At 42.2% G+C, this 25712-nt stretch overlaps 1 protein-coding gene across 3 annotated transcripts; it reads right to left on the minus strand.

The window, feature by feature from the left end:
* Positions 1–1218: 1218 nt before the first annotated feature.
* Positions 1219–23798, minus strand: CYP39A1 (cytochrome P450 family 39 subfamily A member 1). 3 transcript variants are annotated; one of them, XM_005146426.4, is made up of 12 exons: positions 23592–23798; positions 18496–18631; positions 17933–18107; positions 16458–16607; positions 15498–15591; positions 13908–14006; positions 11897–11987; positions 11261–11394; positions 9607–9702; positions 6703–6791; positions 3058–3145; positions 1219–1992 (listed from the first exon to the last, which is right to left on the minus strand). In XM_005146426.4, the coding sequence occupies exons 1-12, from the start codon at positions 23766–23768 to the stop codon at positions 1921–1923; spliced, it is 1401 nt and encodes a 466-aa protein (XP_005146483.2). In that variant the 5' UTR covers positions 23769–23798; the 3' UTR covers positions 1219–1920. The 3 variants fall into 3 exon arrangements, with proteins under 3 accessions (XP_005146483.2, XP_030902421.2, XP_030902422.2); XM_031046561.2 differs by having other exon boundaries at positions 6703–6804; XM_031046562.2 differs by lacking the exon at positions 9607–9702.
* Between the last annotated feature and the right edge of the window lie 1914 nt (positions 23799–25712).

The following is a 25712-nucleotide window of genomic DNA, read 5'->3' on the forward strand; positions in this document are numbered from 1 at the left end:
TCTGTGGTCTTAAAAATCTCCTGCTTTATACACCCTTGCAGGAGTGGAATGAATAAAACCTTACTCTGACTCCTGCTGCTGAGCTGTAGAAAAGCTTTCTAAAGGTGGGGAGAGTTGGGTAAGAGGACAAATTCCCAAGGAAATTCAGCACTGCTGTATTTAAAAGCAGACTGCACAAACACTTCATGAGAATAATTTAGATACTGTTAATCCACTCCTGAGCAGGGTTTCATGATGACCTTTTAATACACGTTTAACCCTGTCCCAGTGGGAAAGTCTTCCCCTTCCCCAGAAGCTTCTGAATTCCCAAGTAGAAGACCCCATTTAGCTCTGTCACTTGGCCTCCACATTGCTTTACTAATCCACTTCTCTTCTTTTTTTCTGTGTAGGAAAGTATGGTAAGAGCATGTAGCTGTCATCCCCTATGTGACAGCCACACAGTGATGCGACCCCTGAGTCAAGCCCACTTTTCTTCATTTGCTGGCTTGGTATCTCTCTGGCTGTCAAGAAAGGTACTTCTTTCCTGCCAAAAGCCTATACTTCAATAAAAATATGTCCTGCCTTTCAGGACAAATATTCTCATAATTATTCTAGACTGGTAGGGAATTACTAAATCCAGTGGCCCAGCAAAGGCGAGGCTTTTCCTTCTCTGCTCCTCTGCGTATGGGGGGGAACATGGTTGTTATCACACACCCCAACACTATTCTTGTGAGATGTGGAAGGAAGAAGGAGGTATTTCTCAGCAGACACAAGATCACACCAGGTCTGAAAAACCCAGCAATATGCCAAAGCTACACCAGACGTGTGACTGTATTTAGGACAGGTTAGAACCCATGTGCAGTGGGGTGTCTGTAAATCTTCACTAATGTCTTCAGATGCATTTAATTCATTGTAACCACACAGATGTTGACCTTTAGGTTATACTTTCCTTTAGGGACCTGTTACTTTAAAGTCAAACTTGCCATTGCAGAATTTTGGTTTTTTGAGTTATACATCATTCAAATTTGTTAAATTGTTCTATCCATAACTGAGGAAAGCCAATTGTGTAATCAGTTATACAAAGTGTTATTTTCCTATGGACATTCTTCCCGTAGTTTTACTGCTGCTGAAAGCCCATTTGTGTTTTGTTTTGTTTTGGTGTGGTTTGGCTTGGTGGATTGTTTGTTTTTTTTTTTTTTGCAAATACTTCTAAAATGATGACTAATCTTTACTTAAAAGACTAAAATTACATGCGAGCTATTACCGTATATGAAACCAGACAGCAGTTAAAGTGTTGGTATCTGAACTTACTTGACAGTTTCTTTGAACAACTTTTACTAGGTATTCTTCATAGGTTTAAATATTTTTAATTTGTGCACTATTTTCTGTAAGTAAGTCATGTTAAAGTGAAAGCAAAAATGTTCCAGATATTAGACAACCAGTCTAATGAATAGCAATAGCTTTTCTTGCAATCACTTTTCATTAGAAACCAAATATCACAATTCAACTTTTATTCATATTCATGCAAGGACTGATTCTGAATCCTGTGGAGCAACTAAAGCCCAGCAGAAATTTTAGGCGCTCCAGTGGAAGAAGTCCCCAGTGTTTCCTCTGCTTGCAATTTTTCCATTACAAATGCATTTTATCTGCACCAACTGCAGACAGAGCAGGCCATGCAGATTTCCAAACACAGCAGCTTTTTGTCCTGAACGTCCGGTCAGTGAATTTAGTTTATACACAGATTTGGACCATCTGTGAATGCAGCAGGAGAGCTTGACTTTTAAATACTAAGTAGGTAACCTGGTGAGGAGCACAGATACTACTATACTTCTATGGCTCACCACAACACAGAGTATGTGCAGCATTTAAAGTTGAAATTAAGAACTGTTAAGGCAGAGAACCTATCTGAAGACATAGGGCAAGGAAGCAGCTCAGTAGCTGTCATTCCCGGCATTTATACTGGACCCGGAATGGTGCCATGGGTTGCTGCGTCCCCACCAAATGTAAAGGGCTCTGCAAAAAGAAGAAAATGGGTAAAAAAATTGAAGTTAGTTCAGTTAATAGAATTATCATTGTGTTTTAATATTAAGATATAGATGTATTCTTTGGTTTTAGAGGATGAAGACCAAATATTTCTTGGCTTTGCTGAAGCCACTGTGTAGGGCCTTCATGATGACTTTTTATTTCACTTACTCTGATAGAGGATGACACATGAGATCTTAAGAAACTCTTAATGATTTTGAATATCTTTACAAGCATAATTGCCAAGTTACAGTGAACTCCACTGGGAGCTGGCAATGCAACACCATCATCAGGAAGAGGCAACCTTCCTCATATTCTGGGTGGACTCACCACTGATGCTTGGGATCACAATCTTCAAGGAGAGCAGAGGACTTAAGTTCTCTGAGCTGCCAACTTCCATCCTAAAGGGGCAATCCTACAAAGCCCGTGCCAGTCTAAAATTCTCCCTTTTCTCCTTGGCAGTTTAGCTATAAGTGTCCTTTTAGGCTGTGACAGGCAGACATGATCAGTTAGCAGCAGTCCCTGTTTGTGAGGAACTATGATTTTGAGAAAGTGCAAAGGACACAGTGCAGATGAGAAGGAAATGACTGCTGAGAGTGGACACTGCACCATTCTCCTTCAGTGGTAAAATCTATTTCACATCTTGTCTTAGTGGTAATCATTTATTCTTCTACCACTGAATAGGTACTGGAAGAGCAGTACGAAGGCTGCATCTGATTTCATATTTTTAAAGTACTAATAATCCAGATGCTAGCTGGTTTTGTGAGTGGTAGAGAGCAGTGATAAAATCCCTTGTAATGTTTGGGCAATAATGAGACAAAATACTCTTGTAGATGCTTTTCTGTATAGGCAATGCAGCCCCACAGGATTGCTGGAGCTACTCTGGGTTTTCTGAATTACAACAAAGATTGAGTTATTTGTTATGTGTTTTATTAAAACTCCCCTCAAAATTCTCCTTCATTATACATAACCACAGCTGAGCATGGCTGTTTAGCTGAGCATGATGAAGGAGGAATATAAAGAAGTGGAATGCGTAGAAAAGCATGGATCTTTTACCTCTTTTGGTACTGCATCCAAAAGCACAAATTCATATCTGTACAGGAATAGCACAACGAACAGCTGGATTTCCATGATGGCAAACCACCTGCAAGAAAAGGGAGGAGAATGTTGGCCATCCAGCCTGACCATCTGAAGTGTGTTACCATCAGATAAGAAACAGGGTGTCTTTAACATGTTACATTCCATGCTTTAGTTCTGCCTGGAAGTTTATCTTCAGTTGGAAAATGTGCCGTAGCTTTGTTCGGCTCCATTACTCAGCAAAGAACATGGATGTCATGGCTACCCCTTCCTTCTGGTGAAATGTTAGACTGACAGCATCCCCTTGACACCCTATTTTAAAACAGACCCTTATCATGATGCATATTTTTTCCACTGCACAAACATTAATGTTCTAACGCTTGCTGACTTGAAATAACTTCATAGGAGCAAGAAGACAGTCAATCATGGACAGGGCTATATGACTAATGGTGCTATATAAAGTTTTATATACAGCTGGGAGCCTGATGACATCAGAGTAGCTGTGACAGTGAGAGTTACTATTTAATGCATCACCATCAGAATGCAGCATGAGACCCGAGGGTGTGATTTTTGCTTCTGTAACACTCTCAGAAAGGCCCTTTTTACTCAGTCCAGGGAAGATTTCAGGTAACTGCAGTGAACTCCTTCAGACTATTATTTTTTTAAGCTGACATGTACAAGACTTTCAGCATTCAGGCGGTAGGATGCACCTGTGCCATGTCATGGGATTACTCACTTGCAGAATTTAGACTGAAGTCTAAAATACCTAGTGGAAATGAGAGTACTCCCTTGCTGTTCCACACAGTTTATTTTCCATCATCTGAGAGATGCTGGAAAATTTGAACAGCTATTGGGGAACTCACTGGGGAGAAGGCCACATGACTGCACATGGCGTCAGCCTGGATTTGGCCTGGCAGGTGTGAAGAGGAAGCTAATAAGCCCCATGAGACACAAGCTGACTCCTGCAGACCTATCCAGATCTGCGCACTGAACCACCCCCTGCTCCAGAGTGGGAGGATCTGTGCTTGTTCTGGCACGGCTTCATAACTCAAATTATCTCTGTGATTTCACTTTGGAATTACCTTGAGATAGGGAGCTTTTGCTGACCTTGAGCCTGGGGGAACAAAGTGCAGAGATATTTCAATAGAAATTAGCCTGGGTCAGGCAGGAATTCCTAGCCTGAACTCTGTGCTGGCAGCACTGATCAAAGGTGGGCTTCCTACCATCACTGCACCACTGGCACAACACAACCCTGGAGCCCTAGTGCTTGATGTCCTGCCTCTGAGCCATTCTCTCTGTTTTGGCACAGATGTACCATGATGCAACCAAATGCCCAAATGTCTCTAGGTTGCTCTGCAAGTGGAAATGCCTCATTTACAGAGGGCTGTCCTTCAAACCTAAGCACAGCTATGTGGGCTGACCAGCTCCAACACCTCTGTACACACAGTGGGAGTCATCTGCAATGGGTATAATCAATAACTGACTGCAGCACTTCCCACCACTAGAGCTCCAAGTGCTTTTCCCAACAGGCTGCTGCTGTTATTGTGCTCTGTACGCACCAATGCTGTGACACAAGGGTGATAAGCAACATGCATGTCTGAAGGTGGCCTGAGGGACAGCCCAAGAGTGAAAGGCAGGACTGCAGAGTCCCAGTGCATCCTTCTCTCCCACAACACATCATACTGAACAGCTAAATGCCCGCTACTTCCCACCCATCTTACATATTCTTGACTGAGTCCTAGAGCAGTTTTCCTGTAAAAACTCTGAGTTGCTGATGCATTCCCGTTTTATTTAGTGGCAAGGGAGCTGGACAGATGTGTGCTTTCTGAAATCAGACCCCAGTGCACTGCTACATATTTGTGTTGTGCTGGAACACCGGCTCCCAGCTGTGGATTGAGGTCCTGCAGTAAATGGAGTCTGAGAATGAAATCACAGCCATTGTGCTGAAGGATTTACAATGTCAGCATAAGACAGGAGACACCAGATGGAGCCATGCAAGATAAGCACAGTTGCACAGACAGTAGTCACCTGGTTAGACAAAAGTAGCTTCTCTGCCATCGAATTTTCCTTTATGTAAAAAAGATGGCACAAAAATGGCTTTGTAGGAGCTCTTGCCACATCAGTTTTCCAGAATATTTGCCAAGAAAGTTATTTTCTAGCTTTCAGTTTGATTAAATTAGCTTTTAATTTTATGATTAACATCTGCAATGGAGAAATTAAATGTTTAATACATCTCATTTATAAATCCCAGTACTGAATTAAATGGAATTAAATGAAACTCCATCTTAACTTGAAATATCATTGTTTCATTCAGCCATACCAAGGAAATCTGCAACCTGGGATTTGGATACATCTCTTGATGTAATGTTGAAATTATGCTGAAAAGCATGAAGGTGTGTGTTATCATGTGGGCTGCCAAAGGGTTTGAAAGGACTTTTTGTGTGTCAGCAAGAAAAAGATTCTCTATCCAATGTCTATGTAGAAATGTTATCATTTTCTTTCTAACCACGAATTTATTTTAAAGATACTATCAGAGTGCAGAGAAGAGCCTGAACAAATAAATATGTCAGTATATATAAACAAGCAGCTTTCACGAACATCATTTTGCAGCTTGTCCTGAACTGGTGGATGCCTCTTGTGAATCCTGCTGCTGTTCTTGCTGGGAATGAGGCTGTGTTCATATTTAGCTCAGGAGCATGGTACAAGTCATGGAGGTGAGTGAGTACTTTCCTCTGGCAGGCCTAAATCATGAGTGTAGTTTTATTCAAATTGTTTATGTCTTTAATGACCTCACAAAGTTTGGCACCCATGTCCAGCCTCCTATAGGGTGCAGATGCAAGAAGGCAGATCCTCTGCAACACCCTCCAGATTCTTTGCTCCACATGGGAGTTAAATTGACTAGCTCTAGGGATACTTGGTTATTTGCTTCATTGAGAAGACCAGGTTTTGAAAGCAGAAGATTGAGCATAGAGATGTTTGAACACAAAATTGAGAAGCAGCTGGCTCCCTGGGACTTGTTCCAGGAAGAGGGACAGCAGAGAAGAGAGCAGAAGGAATGCAGGAAGCATCGAGGCGGGCATTGCTGGAGGAGTGAAGAGAGACAAGATCTGCAATTTAAGCCATCAGACAATTGCGTGGGCCTTAATGCAAAGACAAGATTCAAACAGAGGGGAGCCATTTAAGATATTAAGATATTAGTAAAGATGTCAGTGGCCTCATAGAGGATAGGTAGTCTCAGAAACGTTCTTTAGATTAGTTTAGAACTGTTTAATGGCAACCTAAATGCCCATGTCTCTAAACTGGCATGTTGGTAAGTGGAAAAAACTCTCCCATAATGAAAAGATGCCTCAGCAGCAGCAGAGCTAGGCTGACCTTCCTCCCTGGAGAATATCCCTTGATACACTAGTCTCAGATTCTTTTATACTGTGACTTAACCTGTCTGTTCCAGGAATGAAACCACTTTCAAATCAGTTTAAAGAAGGTCCAGACAATACTGAACATTAATGGACTGACAAAGAGCAAGGCAATGAAAACACTTTATCTCCAAGTATAAGAGGAGCCCAGTTCAAGAGAGTTGTTCTCTGCAGGGTTTGGGAATAAATAAACCCCAGCTGTTTCACTGACCTTCCTGGACACTGATGCTTCCCTCCTCCGAATGCCACAAAGCTGTCCAAGAAAGCATTCTTCTCTAAATTTGCCTCTTTCCAACGATCCTGTGGGAAGAAACTTTTTTTTTCCAAATCAGCCTTATATAAATAAAGCTTAACTTTACTTCTCCAGGCTAAAAATGACCTTGGACAGCTAATCCTCAATGCGAAGTTGCACTAATGCCATTTTTTGGGTTTGCAATTCAACCTGTTAAAGTCTGGACTCAAAAGTCATCACCAGCTCAGGGAAAGAAATTAATCATACTCAGGTGCCTCAAAGTGCTGCAGAGTTTTTTCAGACTCACCCCTAACACATTCTTCTTACACCTCCCCCTTTTTCTAAATCCTGTGTCTTGAGCTATTGAAATGTGTATAAAATGTAAAAGCATGACTTTCTCCTTTTAAATATATGCACACTCAAAGAAATTCCTCAACCAGTACCTTTCCTCAGCCACAAAATTGTTTCATAGCACACAAATGGCTCATGCACATCTTGCACGCAAACTACTTCCAAGACACTGTGAACAGACAAATTCAGCTGTAACACAAGAGAAACGCAAGGATTGCACAGCTCCATTCTCAGGTGCGAGCCAGTGTGTGTGAGAAAATGGACCATTCCCAACAAAAACAGTCTCTTCCCAGAGGGCTCTTTGCTCCATCCTGAGTTGCTTTAAGAGAAAAGGAATAACATAAGGAATGAAGCAATATGAGCTGAAGTTCGGGTGGGTAACACAAAAGTAAATCATTTGAATGCTGGGTGACAAACTATAGCACCCTCCAGAAACAAAGTGCTACTCCACCAAGGCCTTCAAATAACACCCTGTCAAGTTTATGGTGGCTAACTCCCCTGATGAAGCTGTCTTAGAGACGATGTAATATTGTGTTTGCTTATTTTGTTTATATTTCAGCCAGGGCTGTTTAGAGCTTTCTCAAGAGGAAACCTGTCAGAATCAAAATCCAGTCAAAGTGATGAAGCAAGGCAATACACTTGGAATGGCAGTGTCCTCTTCCTCATGGAAAAAAGGCTGAGTTTCTAAAAAAAAAAGGTAGCATGCTTATTAGGAATAAAGTTCCTAAAGAAGTAAGCTGCTGCATCAGGGTTTCAGATTTCAAACTGGCAGGAACTGTTATGAGGGATTTCAAATCGGTTGAGTTTGCTAGAAGGGAAGTTTTGTTTAAATTACTTCTTGATGTATTCCTATAAAAAAGACAAACTGTTCTATTTTGGTTGGTGCTAAAAAGAGCAGTTATAAGCCTGCCCACACAGCCACCTGGGGTGGAATAATAACCAAGAAACTCTAGATGAACTACTGAATTAACAGAGCTAATACCTACCAGAAATCATCTGACTGGAAAGACCAATGAACCTGAGTAAATATGTGGAGATGAGTTACACAACAAACAAACGACAAGGAGAGGAAAGTACCTGGAATCAAAGAATCATAGAATTGTTTAGCTGGGAAAAGACCTTTAAAATCGTTGAGTCCAACCATTAATTTAGCACTGCCAAATCCACCACTAAACCATATCTCTAAATGCCACATCTACACATCTTTTAAATACCTCCAGGGACAGTGACTCAACCACTTTCCTGAGCAGCCTGTTTCAGCACTTGACAACCCTTTGGGTGAAGAATTTTTCCTAATATCCAGTCTAAACCTCTTCTGGAGCAACTTGGGGCCATTTCCTCTTGTCCTATCACTTGTTACTTGGGAGAAACAACTACGACCTCCTTTCAAATAGTTGTAGAGAGCAATAAGGTCTCCCCTTGAACCTCCTTTTCTCCAGACTAAACAACCCCAATTCCCTCAGCCGCTCCCTATAGAACTTGCTCTCCAGGCCCTTCATCAGCTTCATTGTCCTTTCTTGGACCCGCTCCAGCACCTCAATATCTTTCTGTAGTGAGGGGCCCAGAACTGAGCACAAGATTTGAGGTGCAGCCTCAGCAGTGCCAACAACACGGGGACAATCACTGCCCTGGCCCTGCTGGCTGTGCTGTTGCTGGTACAGGCCACGGTGCCATTGGCCTTCTTGGCTGCCTGGGCACAAGCTGCTCATGTTCAGCTCTGTCAATCAGCACCCTCAGGTCCTTTTCCACTGAGCAGCTTTCCAGCAACTCTTCCCTAAGCCTGTAGCATTGTATGGGGGGTTTGTGACCCAAGTGCCAGACCTGGCACTTTGCCTTGTTGAACCTTATACCACTGGCCACAGCCCATCTATCCAGCCTGTCCAGACCCCTCTGCAAAGCCTTCCTATCCTTCAGCAGATCAACACCCCCAGACACCTTGGTATCATCTGCAAGTTTCTGAGGGAGCAGTTTATCCAGGTCATCCCTGAAGATATTAAGCAGAACTGGCCCCAGTACTGAGCCCTTGGGAAAACCACATGTGACCAGACACCAACTGGATTTAACTCCTTTCACCACCACCCTTTGGCCCAGCCATCCAGCCAGTTTTTTACACAGCAAAGAGTACACCCAGCTAAGCCATGAGCAGCCAGTTTCTCCAGGAAAATGTTGTGGGAAATGGTGTCAAAGTTTTTACTAAAGTCTAGCTAGACAACACCCACAGCCTTTCCCTCAGCCACTAAGTGGCTCAGCTTGTCATAGAAAGAGATCAGGTTAGTCAAGCAAGTTGGATTCAGTAAGTAGGGTCTTTCAACGCTGAACTTTGAATCAAGATCAAAGAGATATAAAGAAGTACCAAATCATTTGGAACATATAACTGAACTTTTGAAGTCTTGCTTATTCCTAGAGGCTCCTCCTTTTCGTGCACATCTTTGTATACAAAATCATCCTCCGGATGACAAATTTAAGCCAATTTATCCATGTGCTTTTGTTGTGAAATAAGTGGAGGAAAAACAGCAGAAGAGGACAACTTACAGGTTTGAACATTTCTGGGTCAGGAAAGTATTTTGGATTCCTGTGCAACCAGTATGGTGACAACATCAGCATGTCACCTGCAGGAATGGTGAAATTCTGAAAATGAGAAAAAAATCTAAGAAAAGTGAAAATCACAGGTTTACATCATAAAACAGTCCCGCCTCTTACTGCTTCACAGCTCTTTCCCAGCTACAGGTTGGGCAGAGAAGAGATTCAGAGCAGTCCTGAGGAGAAGGACTTGGGGGTGTTGGTCGATGAGAAAATGAACATGAGCTGGCTTCAGTGTGCCCTCAAAGCCCAGAAAGCAATCGTATTCTGGGCTGCATCAAAAGGAGTGTGACCAGCAGGTGGAAGGAGGTGATCCTGCCCCTCTACTCTGCTCTTGTGAGACCTCACTTGGAGTATTGTGTGCAGTTCTGGTGTCCTCAACAGAAAAAGGACATGGAACTGTTGGAACAAGTCCAGAGGAGGCCACAAGGATGATCAGGGGACTGCAGCACCTCCTGTATGAAGACAGGCTGAGAAAGCTGGGGCTGTTCAGCCTGGAGAAGAGAAGGCTGCATGGAGCCTTCCAGTATCTGAAGGGGGCCTACAGGGATGCTGGGGAGCGACTCTTCAGTAGTGACAGGATAAGGGGTAATGGGTTAAAACTTAAACAGGGGAAGTTTAGATTGGATATTGGATAAGGAGGAAGTTCTTTACTGTAAGGGTGGCGAGGCACTGGAATGGGTTGCCCAGGGAGGTTGTGAATGCTCCATCCCTGGCAGTGTTGAAGGCCAGGTTGGACAGAGCCTTGGGTGATATGGTTTAGTGTGAGGTGTCCCTGCCCATGGCAGGGGGGTTGGAACTAGGTGATCTTAAGGTCCTTTCCAACCCTAACTATTTTATGATTCTACTTCTTTTCTATCAGCAAAAGGTCGTAACCAAGGATCAGTGAATGTCATACAACCACTGTGGGTACAGTGTGTTCAAACAGATTCTTCTTGCTGTTGCTGTTTTTTCCCATGAGAAAGATGCAAACAGTGGAGAATGGGGAAAGACTATTTCTGTTCTAGTTTGTTTTTTTCAGGTATTGAACATTATTTCTGTCTTTCCTGCTTTTTGAGGTACCCATGTGAGCTGGGACTTTTTTCTAAATCTTTTGTTAAGCACTTCCTTCAATGCAAAGAAATGTGTAGAATGTCTGATGTGACAGTAGACCTTTATGTGACTTCAGTAATTTCTTAAATAGGCATGAGCACTGATTCCTTAAAGTGTTTTTCTCAGGAACTTTTATTCATGAGATTCCTGAATGCTGGTATTTCCCTTCTAAATGGCAGTGAAGAGGACAATCAGAACAGAGGGAGTTTTATCTGTTGTTAGATTGTGATCCCTTCTCCTGTATCAGTTGTATCTGATTACTGTTTTATATACTGTCAGCACAGTATCTCCAGCTCAGTTCAAAATTGAAGGTAAGACTGTCAGAAAGGGAAGCAAAACCACTCTTAAATTCTTGATTACATTAATGATGATTGATAAATCTGTCAAACTGAATATGTATGGCACATTGTGGAATATCTCTACTGTCTTAATTTTATCCAGATCTATTGGGAGGCCCCTCTCCAGACAAATCATACCGCATCTTTTTTGGGGGAAAAAAACCAACAAACCTCACCTGAATTCTTACTGGGTTTACTACTTTCTTGGTGATTGCACCTGGAGACCTCAGCCTGATGGCTTCCAAAGTGCACCATTTCATAAAAGGGAGCTTCTTAAGGTCCTCTTCAGAGACATCTATTTTATCTTTACCTGTTGTGGCATCAGAAAAAGACTGTGTAAATATGAGATTTCATCTTTTTCTTGATAAATGCTGATTTTTCTACAGAATAGCTGTCACTCTGGTGAACATCACACCATGAAAAGCAGCTGAATTGAAAGAGCTCACCTGACCCTATCTATCATAGATGCATGAAAGAATCACAAGACTGGCTAATACAACTTTAGGTCTAAATGACAGGTGTGGAATGAAGAGACAAATAAGACAAATACATACAGTTCTTCTTCTACCTTCTTTTGCTAACACCAAAGGCGGTTTTGCTTAAAAAGATGTCTTCAGCATATGTCGAGTAAAGAACTCAGAGCTGGACTCTGTGTTATCAGTAGTACCGTTAGCAGCAATATTCATTAATCCAATTATTCATTATTATTATATTAGAATAATTATTATATTATTGACCCAATGTGTCATGTGTTGGGCCAACACAGAATAAATGATTTCTAGGTTACAGAAGGACGCTGTTTGGTTTATTACCTGCTTTGCCAAAAACAGAAGTCAGGTCTTCCATGATTTTCTTGTAAATGGAAGGATAAGAAAGTATGAAAACAAGGGTCCAAAAGGCAATCTAAACAGAGATGGAAGTACTTTAACTCAGGACTATGGAACAGAACTACAGAATCTTTGTAGATCACAGGGGCAGGTGAAAACATTTGCACTTTTTTGTATGTGCCTGCTGTAGTTGGGATGCATGGGGAGCTGTGCTTCCTGGTTAAATCCACATGTAAGGACTCAGATCCTGGGAGATTATGTCTAGTCATCTGCTGTGTACTTCAGTGAATATTGTATAGCTTTGGCTTTGAGCTTTGAAACACCGATTTAATTTCAGATTACTAGGTGTTAAAATGAATTACTAAATCATTGAGTGCGATTAGATTTAGCAGCATGAATGGGAAAAAGAATCAATAGTAAATTCCTACTAGTATTAGCAGAAATGAGGTTAAATAATTTGCAGAGCATTGTCAGTGTCACTAAAACGAGCAGGAAAAGTTTTAATTAATGGCAAAACAAGCAGTAGCATATCCCCTTTAGAAATAATTTGCTAACTGATTATGCAATGAAGTAGAAAATCAAGAAATTTAGGAAAGGAGAAAATCCTCTTAAGTAGGATGAAACCAGAAAGACTTGCAGCACTGCCAGGAATCGCTCTTTCCTCTTGCTGAGCTAGCAGGAGATGCAGTCTGCAGACAGATCTGGTCATGGGCCATCTGTGCTTGTGAGGAATGAGAACTCTTACTGTTATTTCCCAAACAGCCCCATGTGGATGCAGCCCTCCTTCTGCAAAACAAATCTGGTAGCTTAATTTTCTTGTACAGCTTTTGGATGCTGTGGCTTCACTCCATTGGCCAAGGAGGGACAGCTGAATTGTTTCAGGTAAAAGGGTTTAACACGCTTGTAAAAATATCCCCTTGGAAGGTAAAAGGCCCTTTATTTTGTCATTCCAGTCACCAGAACAGTGGTTGTGCTCCTCAAGGTCCCTTCCAACTTGGTATTCTATGATTCTATGACTATTCTGAGAAAGAACAAAATATCTATATGTCTATTTGCAGATGAATACTACAGAAATAAGTAATGATAGTGTTGTGGAAGGAATGTCAGTTATCCCGATAACAGACAGCAGGCTATGCCTCTCACTTATGCCACCATGTGAATCCACCAAAACCTCACTGAAATGGATGAAATTCCTTTAGGGTAAATTGTAGTAACATCCAATCTACAAACCCCACAGATATATCCATTAGCAGCATATACAAAAATAACTTGTTATCATTTGTTTTCTAAATCACATCTGTAACAGACATAACCATGCTGGAAAGAGCTTAGTAGTCATGGTAAATAAAGGATGTTTTTGCTACCACGGCTTTTTCATCTGAGAAATTCCTATAAATGTCTTTGGTCAGCCTAGGCTGTGTTAGACACATTGGACTTGTTAGCATGTTTATATCTGTACCATTAATCCATCAAATAAGTTTCTAACACAGACAAAAGTCAAGTGGCAGTATAATCAAACTATTGCTTCACTGGAATCAACACTGGCATTTGTACAGCAAATCCCACAAAGTGAAAGAGTCCAAATCACTCAAGGTTTTATACACAGATGAAGTTACTCTGTATTATGTTTTAATATTCTTTACAATTGGTAACATCAGGCTATGTAGAATAGAGTCTCAACTATAATACAGCTGAAGTGCTTCAAAGTAGAGCTGAATGCTCCTTGCAGCTTAAGACTGTGATCTTAACAGCTATGAGACATGATCCTGAAATGCTACAGTAGGGGACATCATAATTTAGGAAAAGTACAAGAAGAACTTTCCTTGTCATGGCATCTGTGACATTGCAGCCTGGGTATATTTTGAGTGATGCATGTGGGCGTGATAATCCCTTCTTTGGAATACACGCAGCATGTGTGACCTCTGGTTTGAAGGCTTTGCTTCCCAAATACAGGCTTTTGAACAGGATAAAGTGTTTCTCTAGCTGAGGTACTTACAGGGATAGCATTTGCTTGGGAAGCCCAGAGCATTAGAAGACTGTAATTAGGAGCTAGGTGTCTTTCTTGCAAGTTATCCAGGAGATGTTGCAGTAATGTCTGTTATAAATAAAAGATAATAATGTGCATTTCCAAAAATATATTAAAATCTAGTTTAGGGTAGGGCTTATGAGAATTTAAGGATATAACATATCCTAGTTAACATAGGACTAGTTTATCAAAGTAATATTAGTTATGGGGATTTTGCAGTCACAAAGTAGAGATTACAGCTGTTAAGAGAAAATGAGACACACTTTCAGGGGCAGCAGGCCAGAAGAAATCAATGCGCTATATGAATCCCTACCAAATACTTTCACTGCCCTCCATTTTCTTCAAGCTTTTAGGGGATTTGGTTCCCTCACTCCCAAGTGTTTCTTGCATATGGAAGAAAACAAAATCTCTATTCTTTTTATTTCCTGCTCTACTTCTCTGAAGAACCTGAAAATGGGACTGAAAACGTTGAATGAACGGAAATAGAGAAAATATTCTCTCTGTTCCTGCCAAAATGGTGTTTATTACAAAGAGATGGTCTGATACATCAGCAAACTCCCTAATTCCAGGTGCTCTGTTAGTGACCAAACCAGTGACTGCAATTGCTTGATATTCTTTGAAACTATAGCAACCGTTTAATGGTCTAGGATCAGCTTTGTTTATAGCATTTCCTTAAATACAGGGCAACCATGCATTCAAGACAAAGCTTCCTGCAGGCTTTTCAGAGGGGAAAAGGTTGACCTTGAACAAAAAATGACCACTCTTTTTCCCAGATTCCCACCCAGTCTAGGACACCAAGTTTGTGCGTCCTACTTCCTGCACTTCTTTACCTCCCACAGACCCCTCTCCAGCCTTCTCTTCTTTCCCCTGTTTTGCTTTACTTTATGAAACAAATTGTGTCATGTAAAGCTTTTAAAGTCTAAATAAAACCTGGTTTGTTTAATGGTCTGTTCTATAACCATTTGGTAGAGCAAAATTCCCAGGCCAGTCTGCTGTCACGTTTGTCAGCTGTATAGACAGAATTCCTGCCATAGCTAAGGAGAATAACCAGGGAGACAACTTATCACAGCTTTCACACAATTGATATTTAGGGTACTTGGCTTCCAATCCAGTAATCTGCTATTTTCTACTAGTCTGGCTGCTGGAGGATCTCCTCACTCCACACCACGGTTTAAAAATAGTACCCGCAAGGTTTTGAAGTTTCACAGCACAGTGCCCTCAGAGAAACAACTGAAGAGGTCTTTCACCTCTTTCGACTGCTCACTGCAACTGTGATACTGGAGCCTGGCAATGGGTCACAGCTCTGAACTCTTGGCTTTAAATTCCCCAGAGGAAGATGCCAATTCTCACAATTGCAGGAAATAAAATACATTGAGGAGCAGGACTCAAAATTGTGAGTCTGTCCTAATGTAGTTGACAGCAATACTGCACAATTAAGGTATAGCTATAAAAGCTGACAGGTTTAGCTTATTTCTTCCAGTACTGAAATAACTCCTGTCCTCCATCACTTCAGTCAGAATACACATGAAGTCATGTTATTTCATAGCCTCGGATGTTTACCTTGGATGTGGTCTCTGAAGGGTTGGTCCTTTCAGCATCCAACACTACTTTCTCAAATAATTTTAGAAGCCATGTTTTGGATTTAGACCAGTTCCTGTAAAGAAAAGCAACAAAACAACAAGCACTTAACCGAGGCAGCACAAACTAACATTTCCTTTTCCATGAGAAGGACTCCTTGGTTTTTTTCCAAAAGCCCTGGGCAGCAGTCAGATGATGGATAGTCAAGTGTCAGTCTGACTGACAGCAGTGCTCACTGACATGAGGAACAGCACATCCGGGATCTTCACCTTGGCCAGATCTCATCTTGCAGACAGGACCTATGACTGCAAGACTCCTAGATTTTCACATCTGTTTCATTGTGGCTTTGGACAGGTTGCTTAAGCCAATCTTTTCAAGAATTATTCTTTCTAACAAAATCAAGGTCACATTTTTGAAGCATCCTCAATTCTATCTTAAGGCTATTTTGAGGTGCTGAAGGTGCTATTATGGCCCTGAGGGCACCAACAGGCTCTGCAAACACTTTTCTCAGGTTTTGGTTGCCTCTATCCAAGGTCAACTCTGTGACAGTAGAGCCATGTAACCTGGCATAAGTCTGCTGGGAAAACAGCTATGGTGTGGGAAAGAGCAGAGAGATTCCTTGTTGGGAAGCCCCTCAGCTTGAGACTCACATTTAGGCTCAAGCCTTTGCTCTTTGCTCCATTCTGCTAGTCCCTGACAGCTCCAAGCTGGACCCATCCCACCTAAGCAAAGCTGTTTCTGCTTTATGTCAGGAAAATGCACAAGACAAGGTCAGAACTGTTTTGAAGCATCTAGCTGAAAGCCTGACCCAAGGACATGCCACCAATAAAGACAGTGCATCATCCTCCAGGGAAAACGTCTCTCATAGCTAATATTCCAGCAAGCAAAATGTAATGGGTACCTGTATTGGGTACATCACAAGCATCACCTCTGCTCCATTACCTCAAGAAGCATTCGGGCATCTGAGAAGCATATTCAAAGTCCTCATCGTACTTCTGAAAATGTTCTTCAAACTCCTTGATTTCACTCTGGCTTGTTGGGCAGATGCCTTTCCCAAACAGAGTGTCCACCACTGCTGGATACATGACATGCCTGCAAGGACAAGCTCCCTATGACTTACAGGCCATGGGGAGGCTGTTGCAGCAGTTTTAGGTCAGAACGCAGCATGCTGAATTGCCAGCACTAGAAGGTGGGGGACTCAAGGGTCGTGCCAGTATAGAAGGGCTGGCACAAAGCTGATAGCTCATGCCTTCATTGCAGTTTTAAGCAGAGGATGGGAGATACATGGATCTCAGGCTAGTCCTCTTCACATGGCTGAGCTTCATCAGTTAGTGTTTGATCACTTGAGCAGTGGCAGAAAGGCTCTGGGCACTGAGGTCCCTTTCTCCCTATTAACCACCCCTCTTATTTCAGGTCAGCCCCTGCAGACCTTCTGGGAGTTGCACAAACCCTTCTGCAATCAGGCGTCCCAACAAACCCTTCCACCGGCTGCCGCTCTGCTGGACAGAACAATGCTTTTTTGTTTTCTTTTTGTCTCACCCCTCCCCTGATTGCTCTTCTGTTATCCCAACAAATCTGGGCTCCTTTTTCAGACCACTTCACTTCTTTAGCTCCGAGAAACCCTCATGCAGTCTTCGCTGGGTTGCAGCTACTGCTAAACATATATTTCAGGCAGTGACTTTCGCTTTTCTCCTTTTCTGAAGATCACAAGGACGTTGGAGCCACCTGCTGGCTCTGTAGATTTAATTCTGAGGCAGATAAAGAATTATCCAGGGCATTGCATACTAACTCTCTTCCCCTGCCTTGACCATAAGAACAGGTCACAGTCCCCAGATTTACTGTGGATGACTTTTTTGGATTCTGCAATCTATCATACAGCATATGACTGGGTTTTTTGAAACACTTTAAACAAGTAACAGCTGATTTGGATGCTATGACAGACATGGCAGTGGGAAGAACACCCTGTCCTTGAGGCTGAATCAAGGATGTAGCAGGATGGGATGATTTCAGATGAAACCCTGTCCACTCCGTGCACCACCTGAAACTGTGAAGCAGTGATGAGCATCCTGACAGAGCTTTTCTAAGGCTGAAGCGCCTAAGTCTACCTGCTTTGCAGTAACAGGGGAGATTTCCTTTAGATACAAGGAAGAAATTTTTACTGTGTGGGTGGTGAGGCCCTGGCACAGGGTGCCCAGAGAAGCTGTGGCTGCCCCATCCCAGGCAGTGTTCAAGGCAAGGTTGTATGGGACTTGGAGCAAGCTGGTCTAGTGGAAGGTGTCCCTGCCTATGGCAGGGAATTGGAACTAGATGATCTTTAAGTTCTCTTCCAACCCAAACCATTCCATGATTCTATGATAATATCTCTGCTTCCATACAGGATACCCATGCATTAGAGAGGAGCTGCAGAACTCCCTTACCTTACCAGGTCATTGAGGTCACCTGTGCCCTCTGTGCCAAGGTGTGTCATGTGCTCATATAGCTCCTTACACAAAGTGCCCGTGAACATGTGCAGATTAGAAGGAGCCATTTTACCCTTCAGCATGCTGTAGAGATTACCATGGTTCTGATAAAATGCTTCTGCAGGGACAGAAACTAAATACAAAAAGAAACAGAACATTTTGGAAAGTAGATGTACTACAGGGTAACAACTAATTATTACTTCGAGCTGATTTTCAACTCAAATGATAGGACACCATACTATTGCTACAAACCTGGTACACATAGGTGGAGTGTCTAGGCACAGGAAAGAACCTGATCTCAAACTGGGATTGATAGATGATAAAAGTAATAACAGTCCCTGCATCAGAAACCCTTGATCCCTTGAGGCTGAATCCAAACCAGTTTACAGATTTACAGTGCTGGATCCACATGAATAAATTCCATTTCACCTTCATTTCATAGCATGGGCTTTGGGTAGGGCAGTAATGTCCCTGGGTAGCTGGATTTGATTTCCATTAAAAAAGAGCAAGGTCTCATTTACCTGCGTTCTTGACAGCTTGTTGGACTGCCTGTTCAAAATTTAAATCTTCAGATTTAAAAAACACTTCTGTTCCTTCTTCCTCGGTCACAAAGGTGTACCGCTTTCCCAAAGCAAATATTGTGAACACAGGCCCGTGCTGGAACCAACAAAGATTTCATATTACTGTATTGTTAACACGTTTGATGGGAGAACGGCACTTTGGTGCTGCTGAGAGCTCAGGAGGAGGACCTGGTGCTTCCTGCTCTCTGTACATCTTATCTCAGAATGCACAAAGATCAGCATGAACCAGACCAAAATTTGTAGCCTTATGGCCCAGAAGGGAACATGAAATGTGCCTGCCCGACCTGACCTCTTGCAGAGTAGAAGAGATTCCTTCTCCAAGATTCACATGTTGTATTTGAATTACATTACAGTTCAAATAATACAACCTACTTGTGGTTTAAGAAGCCAAGTGATGGATTATCTACTGCATCCCTTGGCTGCAAGAGCGAAGTACCCACATTGTAAAAATCCATAATCCTACCAATTTCAATCTGCATTTTTTTAACTAAATCCCTACTTCTGCCTATTTTTAATATTTTTTTCCCTTTCCCTTTGTTTTCCCTTTCCTTACTTAAAGGTTCCCCTAATACCAAGGATTTCTTTCTTGTACAGGTGTTTAAAGATTAGTATCTAAATAACTAGCAAGCTTTGAGCAGAATAGATGGAGTTTGATGAGAGTTATATTCAGGGAACATTTTTGATGCCATAAATCATTCTTTCATTTTCCCTTAATCTAATAGCCTAGAGCTCTCTTAGAACTTTCAGCAGTAAGTATCCACATAATTATTCTGAATTCCTACATTATTTAAAAGATCACTGATACGTGTAGATACTCTAAGCTAGGAAACAAATGCGCAGTGTCTGCTGGCTGTAAGATTTAGGCATAAAAAATATCAAAATTAGGAAACGGAGCATCTTTAGCATCTTTTTCTTAGTCAAGGCAATTTCTGCTTGCAGGCAAAAGCCTTGGAAATAAAAACCACAGCATTTACATTTATAGGCACATCATCTTCTCTTGGCAAATTCACTGTGCATAGGGAAACTTGATTTGGTTTTCCAGGTTACACTGCTGATAAGAGAGAGCAGTTGTTTTCTTTTGATCTGTTTGGAGCACTGAAAAGCTTTGAATCCTCCTTGCTCACATGATTTATACCATTGACTTTAATAATTTATTTTGTTGTCTGTGTCTGTATTGTGAAGCCTGCTCCATCCAGAGCTCTTTGAAGGAAAAGATTCCTCTTGACATCAGTTGAATTTTGAATGTGTCCTTCAACTGTAAATTATTAAAGAATGACTGTTTAAACTCTGTGTGATAATAAATAAAATACTGTTTAATAATAGCTATGGTTGCTCTCTTAACAGGTAACAGCAGGTCCTCACCATCAGGCTGGACAAACCCCAGTGAATCTGGTTTAAATGAGATATTTTAAATTTTAGATTAACACTAAAATGTACTTAAAGGAATTTTAAAATAAAATTGAATTTGAACTAATAGCCACCTGCAATAACGATTAATTATTCAATTAAGGTCATACTCAATTAAAATTAGAACATTTTATTTTAGATGATTACATGTGAGCAAGAAGATTACATGCAATCAGGGGAGCCTAAAACATGATTCACCTGACCAGCTACTGCACCCCTCTATTTCTGAAGGTGAACTCAACTGCCCTTAGACTCCACTGACAGGACTGGCTTTGTGTCCACTGCTCATCAGTAAAGCTGTAAACACCTACACCAACAATCTGATTTGTATCTCATCAAATATCCTCCAATCTATTTAGAATAATAAGAATCAAGCCAATACTGAATGAAACTGCAATAAAATAAAGCCCTATAAAGACCTCCTGAAAAAGTCAGCTTCATTGAACAATGCAGTGATGATGGATATTCACAGACACAACTTTCAGAAGGGAGAATTTTGTGTCCCAACTGGAAATCACAAATAAATATGATAGCTGATCAATTACATTTAAAATCAAAATACTAAAGAAGGTTTGAGGATCAAACACTAATGGCAATCCCCATCCCTTGTAATACAGACTTTCCCAAACACTCAAGATGCAGGAAGTTTCACAATGTGTTGATGAGCGTGATAAATGCTCAAAGTGCAAAGAAACCACATGGGGAAGCATTTATGTCAGTTTAACACAATTCCTGCACTGAGCCTTTCACCGAGTGTGATAGAGGGAGACCTTGTATCAAAGGAAGTATTAAGTAGAATAGACTTGAACAAGTGCTAGGTAAAACAGTGATAAATATTTCAAGTTAAAACTCTAGAGGAATTGAAATATGAAGTTGCAGAACTACCTACTGTGATCTGTTAAAGCACCCTCAGCAACAGGAGGATGGGCAAGTGAACATGGTGCCTTTCTGGAGGGCTCCTGAAGGAGGGCCTGTGAAACCACAATGTCATTCCAGTACTCAACAATTTTTTACAAGCATCATTAAAGATCAGGTTTAGCAGTAGATAAATAGGATGTACTGAAGAAGAGCCCAATATAGCTCTTAGGAAGACATAAGGATATGTGGCCTTAAACATATTCCTACTTCATTACTTAGAAAAAGAAATCAAAAGTTTTCTCATGATCTGGACTCATTTGGAATTTTAAACTATGGATCTAGAGACATTACAGAAGAAGGCCCAGAAGAATCACATTCTGAAGTGACTCCAAGATCTATTAGCACTCCAAGTGGCAGTAATTAATTTAGAGCTCTCATCTTGCTAGGAAAGGAGAAGAGAAAGGCCAACAGATTGCAAAACCACTTTAACTACCCAGGCAGCTTTAGGGGGAAGAGGTGGTATCGTTTATTAGACCAGAGATTAAATATTTTACTGGACAGGGGATCTTTCTTTTTTTTAGACCCACTGATGACACAAGGGGAAAAACAGACAATTCTTCAGCCCACATCTTGCTCTGTAGGAAGAAAACAGAAACCGTGAACTTCAAGCAAATTCAGGCTGGAAGCAGTGGAAGGAGAAAAGGCAGTAAAGGATATAGACAAAAGGCCAATAACAAGAAAGCTAACTTTAAGAAAGAAAGGAGTGTCACTTTGACAGAATGAAGAATTAATCCAGAGGAAGAATTTTCTAACTGTGAAAGTCTCCCTAGAGGGTAATGACTCTACCAAGCCAAAGAGGTTTTACACTGCCCAGAGCCTGCAGTTTCTGCACTTTTTTTTTTATGAGGGCAGCTTGCTTGTACTAAGGGCACTTAACCTTGTTCTGGCAATATTAAGGAGCTTGGAATTATTGCAGATATATTTTGCAATCCTTGTAATGACTGTTAATGACCCTTTGGCAGCAGCACTTGTTTTATTTGGCTGCACTCTGTTACAGTGCCTACTCCTTTAAAAGGGAGCAGGCAGGAAAAGGCTTGTCTTTCCAGGCCTCAGCACAGCCCAGTGTGGGAGGTAGGAAGGGAGGGAGGGAGAGGTGCCTGGGGTGTTTATGGAGAAGAAGGGAAGAACAGGAAAGCAGGGGCAGTAAGGGTAAGATCCTGCTGCAGCCAGCCAGGGAGTGATGGATGGAAAAGTCCCTCCTGGACAAGGGCGACCACTGGGAGAGGTCAGGTCAGAGGGATGCTGAGTTGCTGGACTAAGAAAAACGCCAAAGGAAAGGTCCTGTCTGCAAACACACAGTAAAGGGGAGAAATGTAATAAAGCCTCCTCTTCCTGCTTTGCCTTATTCAGAGTTTTCTCCCATGGGAAATGTTTTTTATTCTAGTTTCTGTCCCAATAAAACCTGGGGTTTATAAAGTCCTTCAGGTGTTTTTGGTGTGTTCAGAGGTGTCAGCAGCTGCCTACAGGGCAACTGAACATCAAAATTAACCAGAGACCCAGCGCCACCAAGTCTGCATTTGTCTGCATTCACAGATTCTCTAGTATGTAACAGTTTTTGCTCATTCAATCTGTGAATGAATGCCCAAAAGGGCTCTTCTCTCAGGTTTGGGTTTTGTCTTTTTTTGAAGAATTTCTTCTAAGAGATTTTGTTAAAAGCTTCCTGGGGAAAAAAAAGGCAACTAAAGGAAGCTTAAGTCACAGTGAAACATCTGTCCCCAAAAGGGGTTGCACTGAAAAGGAGTCTGGCAAACTGCTTTAATCTGGTTACCACCAGGATGTTCTCAATACAAGCAGGTTTCTAACAGCCTCCTATTTGAAGAGTCAAATAAATGCTATCACTGGGTTTTTTTTAAGTGAGGCTTGACCAGACTGTTTAAAGGATTATGTGGCTGGCTTCTGCTTTCATTTAACACCATGAGTTTATCACAACCATGACTGAAAAGAAGTATTTAAATATATGAAATCAAATAGCTCAAAACGAGAAAGCAAATTTTAAACATCCATTTTTTTCTCTCAGATTTCAGGATGTTGCAGTGGTTTCATTTTTAGCTAGTTTGTGCAAGCAATGGGCTGTGCAATCCTTCAGTATTGGACACATGAGGCTGACCACACTGCAGTAGCAGCTGCCATCACTGACTGGAAATGGGAAATGGGTTTTACATTAACTAGTATTAGCTACCTAGAAATTAAGTATGTAATCTAAATTAATCATTTAGGTTCTCTCTATCAGACAGACAGAGAAAGAAAAACACATCTAGTGGGTAAATCTTCACACCTGCGTTTGGTAAGTGCATTAGGATGGAGTCGCTTGCCAAGCATGCCTGTGTCTCCTGAATTCTGGGGAACAGAAGCTGGCACCAAACAATTTCACCTAACTTTAAGCATGCAAATAATTAACTCCTAGTGCCAGTGCAGGGCTTTCCACATTATCTGAAACCAAGATTAACATGTAGCAAGACTGCAAAAGCGAAACAGCAGAGGGGCTGGGTCCAAACAGAATGATCAAAGCACAGAGATCACGCCTGGATCAGAGCCACGATTTAACAATGTTAATGGGATAAAGCCAATCCTTCACCAGCTAAATGCTCCTCACGTTATAAAGTGTGACAGGAAAAGGGCAAACTTAATGTAGGAGCTTCTCCTTAGCTCTCCCCTGCACGCAGCCACCCTGAGCACACGCCCATGAGCAGGCACACCGCCATAGCCATTACCTTGCTTCTAGCTTGCTCTATGAACTCCAGAGGAGCCTTCCCAAACTGAAACGCAGCTCCAAACCAAGGGATCCAGCCTCCGATGCAAGGAGGGGAGCTTGGGTTTCTCAGCTGAAACAAAACAGCCTTGACAATAAGAAGTCCCAGGACTGCTGCCAAGAGGAAAGCAAGAGCCATTTTGCCTCTCCGCTGCCTGCCACAGCACTCGTGCAGTCGCGTCAGTGAATAGGGAGTCCTTTATCAGTTGCCAGCTGATGACTGCCACGGAGACGAGATGTCAAAGCACCAACCAGCTCAGTTTGGGGCTTGTTTTTTAACTTGGGCTGGAAAAGGCAGAGTTAATTCTCTGCTCTGGGACGAGGACCAACTCCACTGCTTGCAAAACTGGATGCTGCTTTGCCAAATCCCTGAACCTCGCACCCGTTGCGGAAGGCTACCCAAGCAGGCAGGGACACAGCCGGGGGCTCTGTGGCAAAGCAGTGTGTCACTTTCTTCAGTTAAAGCAAGTGGTCTTGGCAATATCAAGATTACAAAGCAGAGAGGCTGTAATTCGCAAACATTTGGTTTTCATTAAGGCAAATGGCAAGAAACTTCTGCACTTGTCACCTGAAGCAGTAAGCCCTATGAAAGGTATCTCTCACCTGCCTGAGACCATATCATTAAAAGCTGGATGCGTGTCCAGTGTCTGAGGGGCACAGAAAGGCTTCAAAGGTCAAACTGGCAGTTAAAAACATGCTGGTGGCCCCTTTAATATCACTATAATGTCAGTAGATATTTCAGAGAGGTCAGATTGATTTGCGTGTGTGGAAGTATCACACCAAACTATGTGCGGAATTCACCAAGTATAAAAAAGCCTAGGAAGTGTTCTCTCAGCCTGCCCATGCACACACCCAGCACATTTGAAGACAATACAAAACCAGCAGGAGTAGCTGGCAGACAGATGGGTGTGCTGCCATTCAGAGGAGCCTCAACAGGCTGGAGAAACAGGAAAACAGGGGCTTATATAACCATAGAATACAAGGTTGGAAAAGACCTCAAGAATCATCCGATCCAGCCTTTCTCGGCAACAGTGACCTTATGAAGTTCAGCAAAGGGAAACACCAAATCCTGCCCCTGGGTAGGAACAAGCCTATCCGTATAGGCTGGGGGCCACCTGGGTGGAAAGCAGCTTGGCAGATCTGGGGTCCTGGTGGACACCATGTAGAGAATGAGTCAGAAATGTGCCTTTGCACTCAACAGCAAGCTGGGCTGCATTAGGAAGAGCATTGCCAGCAGGTCATGATCCTCCCCTTCTGCTCAGTGCTGGAGAGATCCATCTGGAGTGCTGGGTCTTGTTCTGGGTTCCCCAGTGCAAGAGAGACATGGACAGACTGGATTGAGCCCAGTGAAGTGCCAAGAACTTCATAAAGGGCTGGAGCATCTGCCATTTGAGGACAGGCTGAGGCAGCTAGGGCAGTTCAGCCTGGAGAAGAGACAGCTCTGCTGGAGCTTTCTTCATCAGGATTTGGGAATATATAAACTCCAGCTGTTTGGTGGACCTCTGCAAACATGGCCCTTCTCTGCTCCACAAATGACAGCAATGTTCACACAAGTATCTCTCTCCAAGTCAGGCTCATTTCGGAGATCCACTTGGAAGAGGAAATTCTTTCATCGCTGCCATATCCAACCCTGTCTGGTTTATTTCCTCAGACTAAAAATTACCATGGAGAGCCGCTCTCTCTACAGGACACCACAATTTTATGGGGTTTATTTGAAGGAGGGAGCTAGTTGTTTCCCACCCCGTAAAGCACTAGGTTAAAAAGAAGAAAGTGTGAGACTGTTTGCAGAGGTGTACATCTAAGGGATGAGAAGCAATGGACATAAGATGCAATGTGGGAAATTCTGACCAAATATAAGGAAAAAAAATAACGATCACAAAATGGTTAAGCACCAGAACAGACTGTGGCTGTGAAATCCTCATCCTTGGAAGCTTTCAGTAGGTGTCTAAACAAGACCTTGGGCAATCTGATGTCACCCTGAAGCTATCCCTGCTCTTGGCAGAGGACTGTACTAGGGGACCTCTAGAGGTCCCCTCCAACCTGAATTGTGAATCAATGACATACAACACTGATATACAGTGGC

The sequence above is a fragment of the Melopsittacus undulatus genome, chromosome 3 (assembly GCF_012275295.1).
Source record: "Melopsittacus undulatus isolate bMelUnd1 chromosome 3, bMelUnd1.mat.Z, whole genome shotgun sequence".
Lineage (NCBI taxonomy): Eukaryota > Metazoa > Chordata > Aves > Psittaciformes > Psittaculidae > Melopsittacus > Melopsittacus undulatus.

Bases quoted from the DNA above. Each gene is read 5' to 3' on its own strand.
- CYP39A1 (XM_005146426.4), bottom strand. From the start codon at position 23,768: ATGGCTCTTGCTTTCCTCTTGGCAGCAGTCCTGGGACTTCTTATTGTC. The intron at 11,988-13,907 runs GTAAGTACCTCA...ATCTCTGTTTAG, and splicing joins CCCAAGCAAATGCTATCCCT to ATTGCCTTTTGGACCCTTGT. The intron at 9,703-11,260 runs GTGAGGTTTGTT...TCTCATTTTCAG, and splicing joins TAAACCCAGTAAGAATTCAG to AATTTCACCATTCCTGCAGG.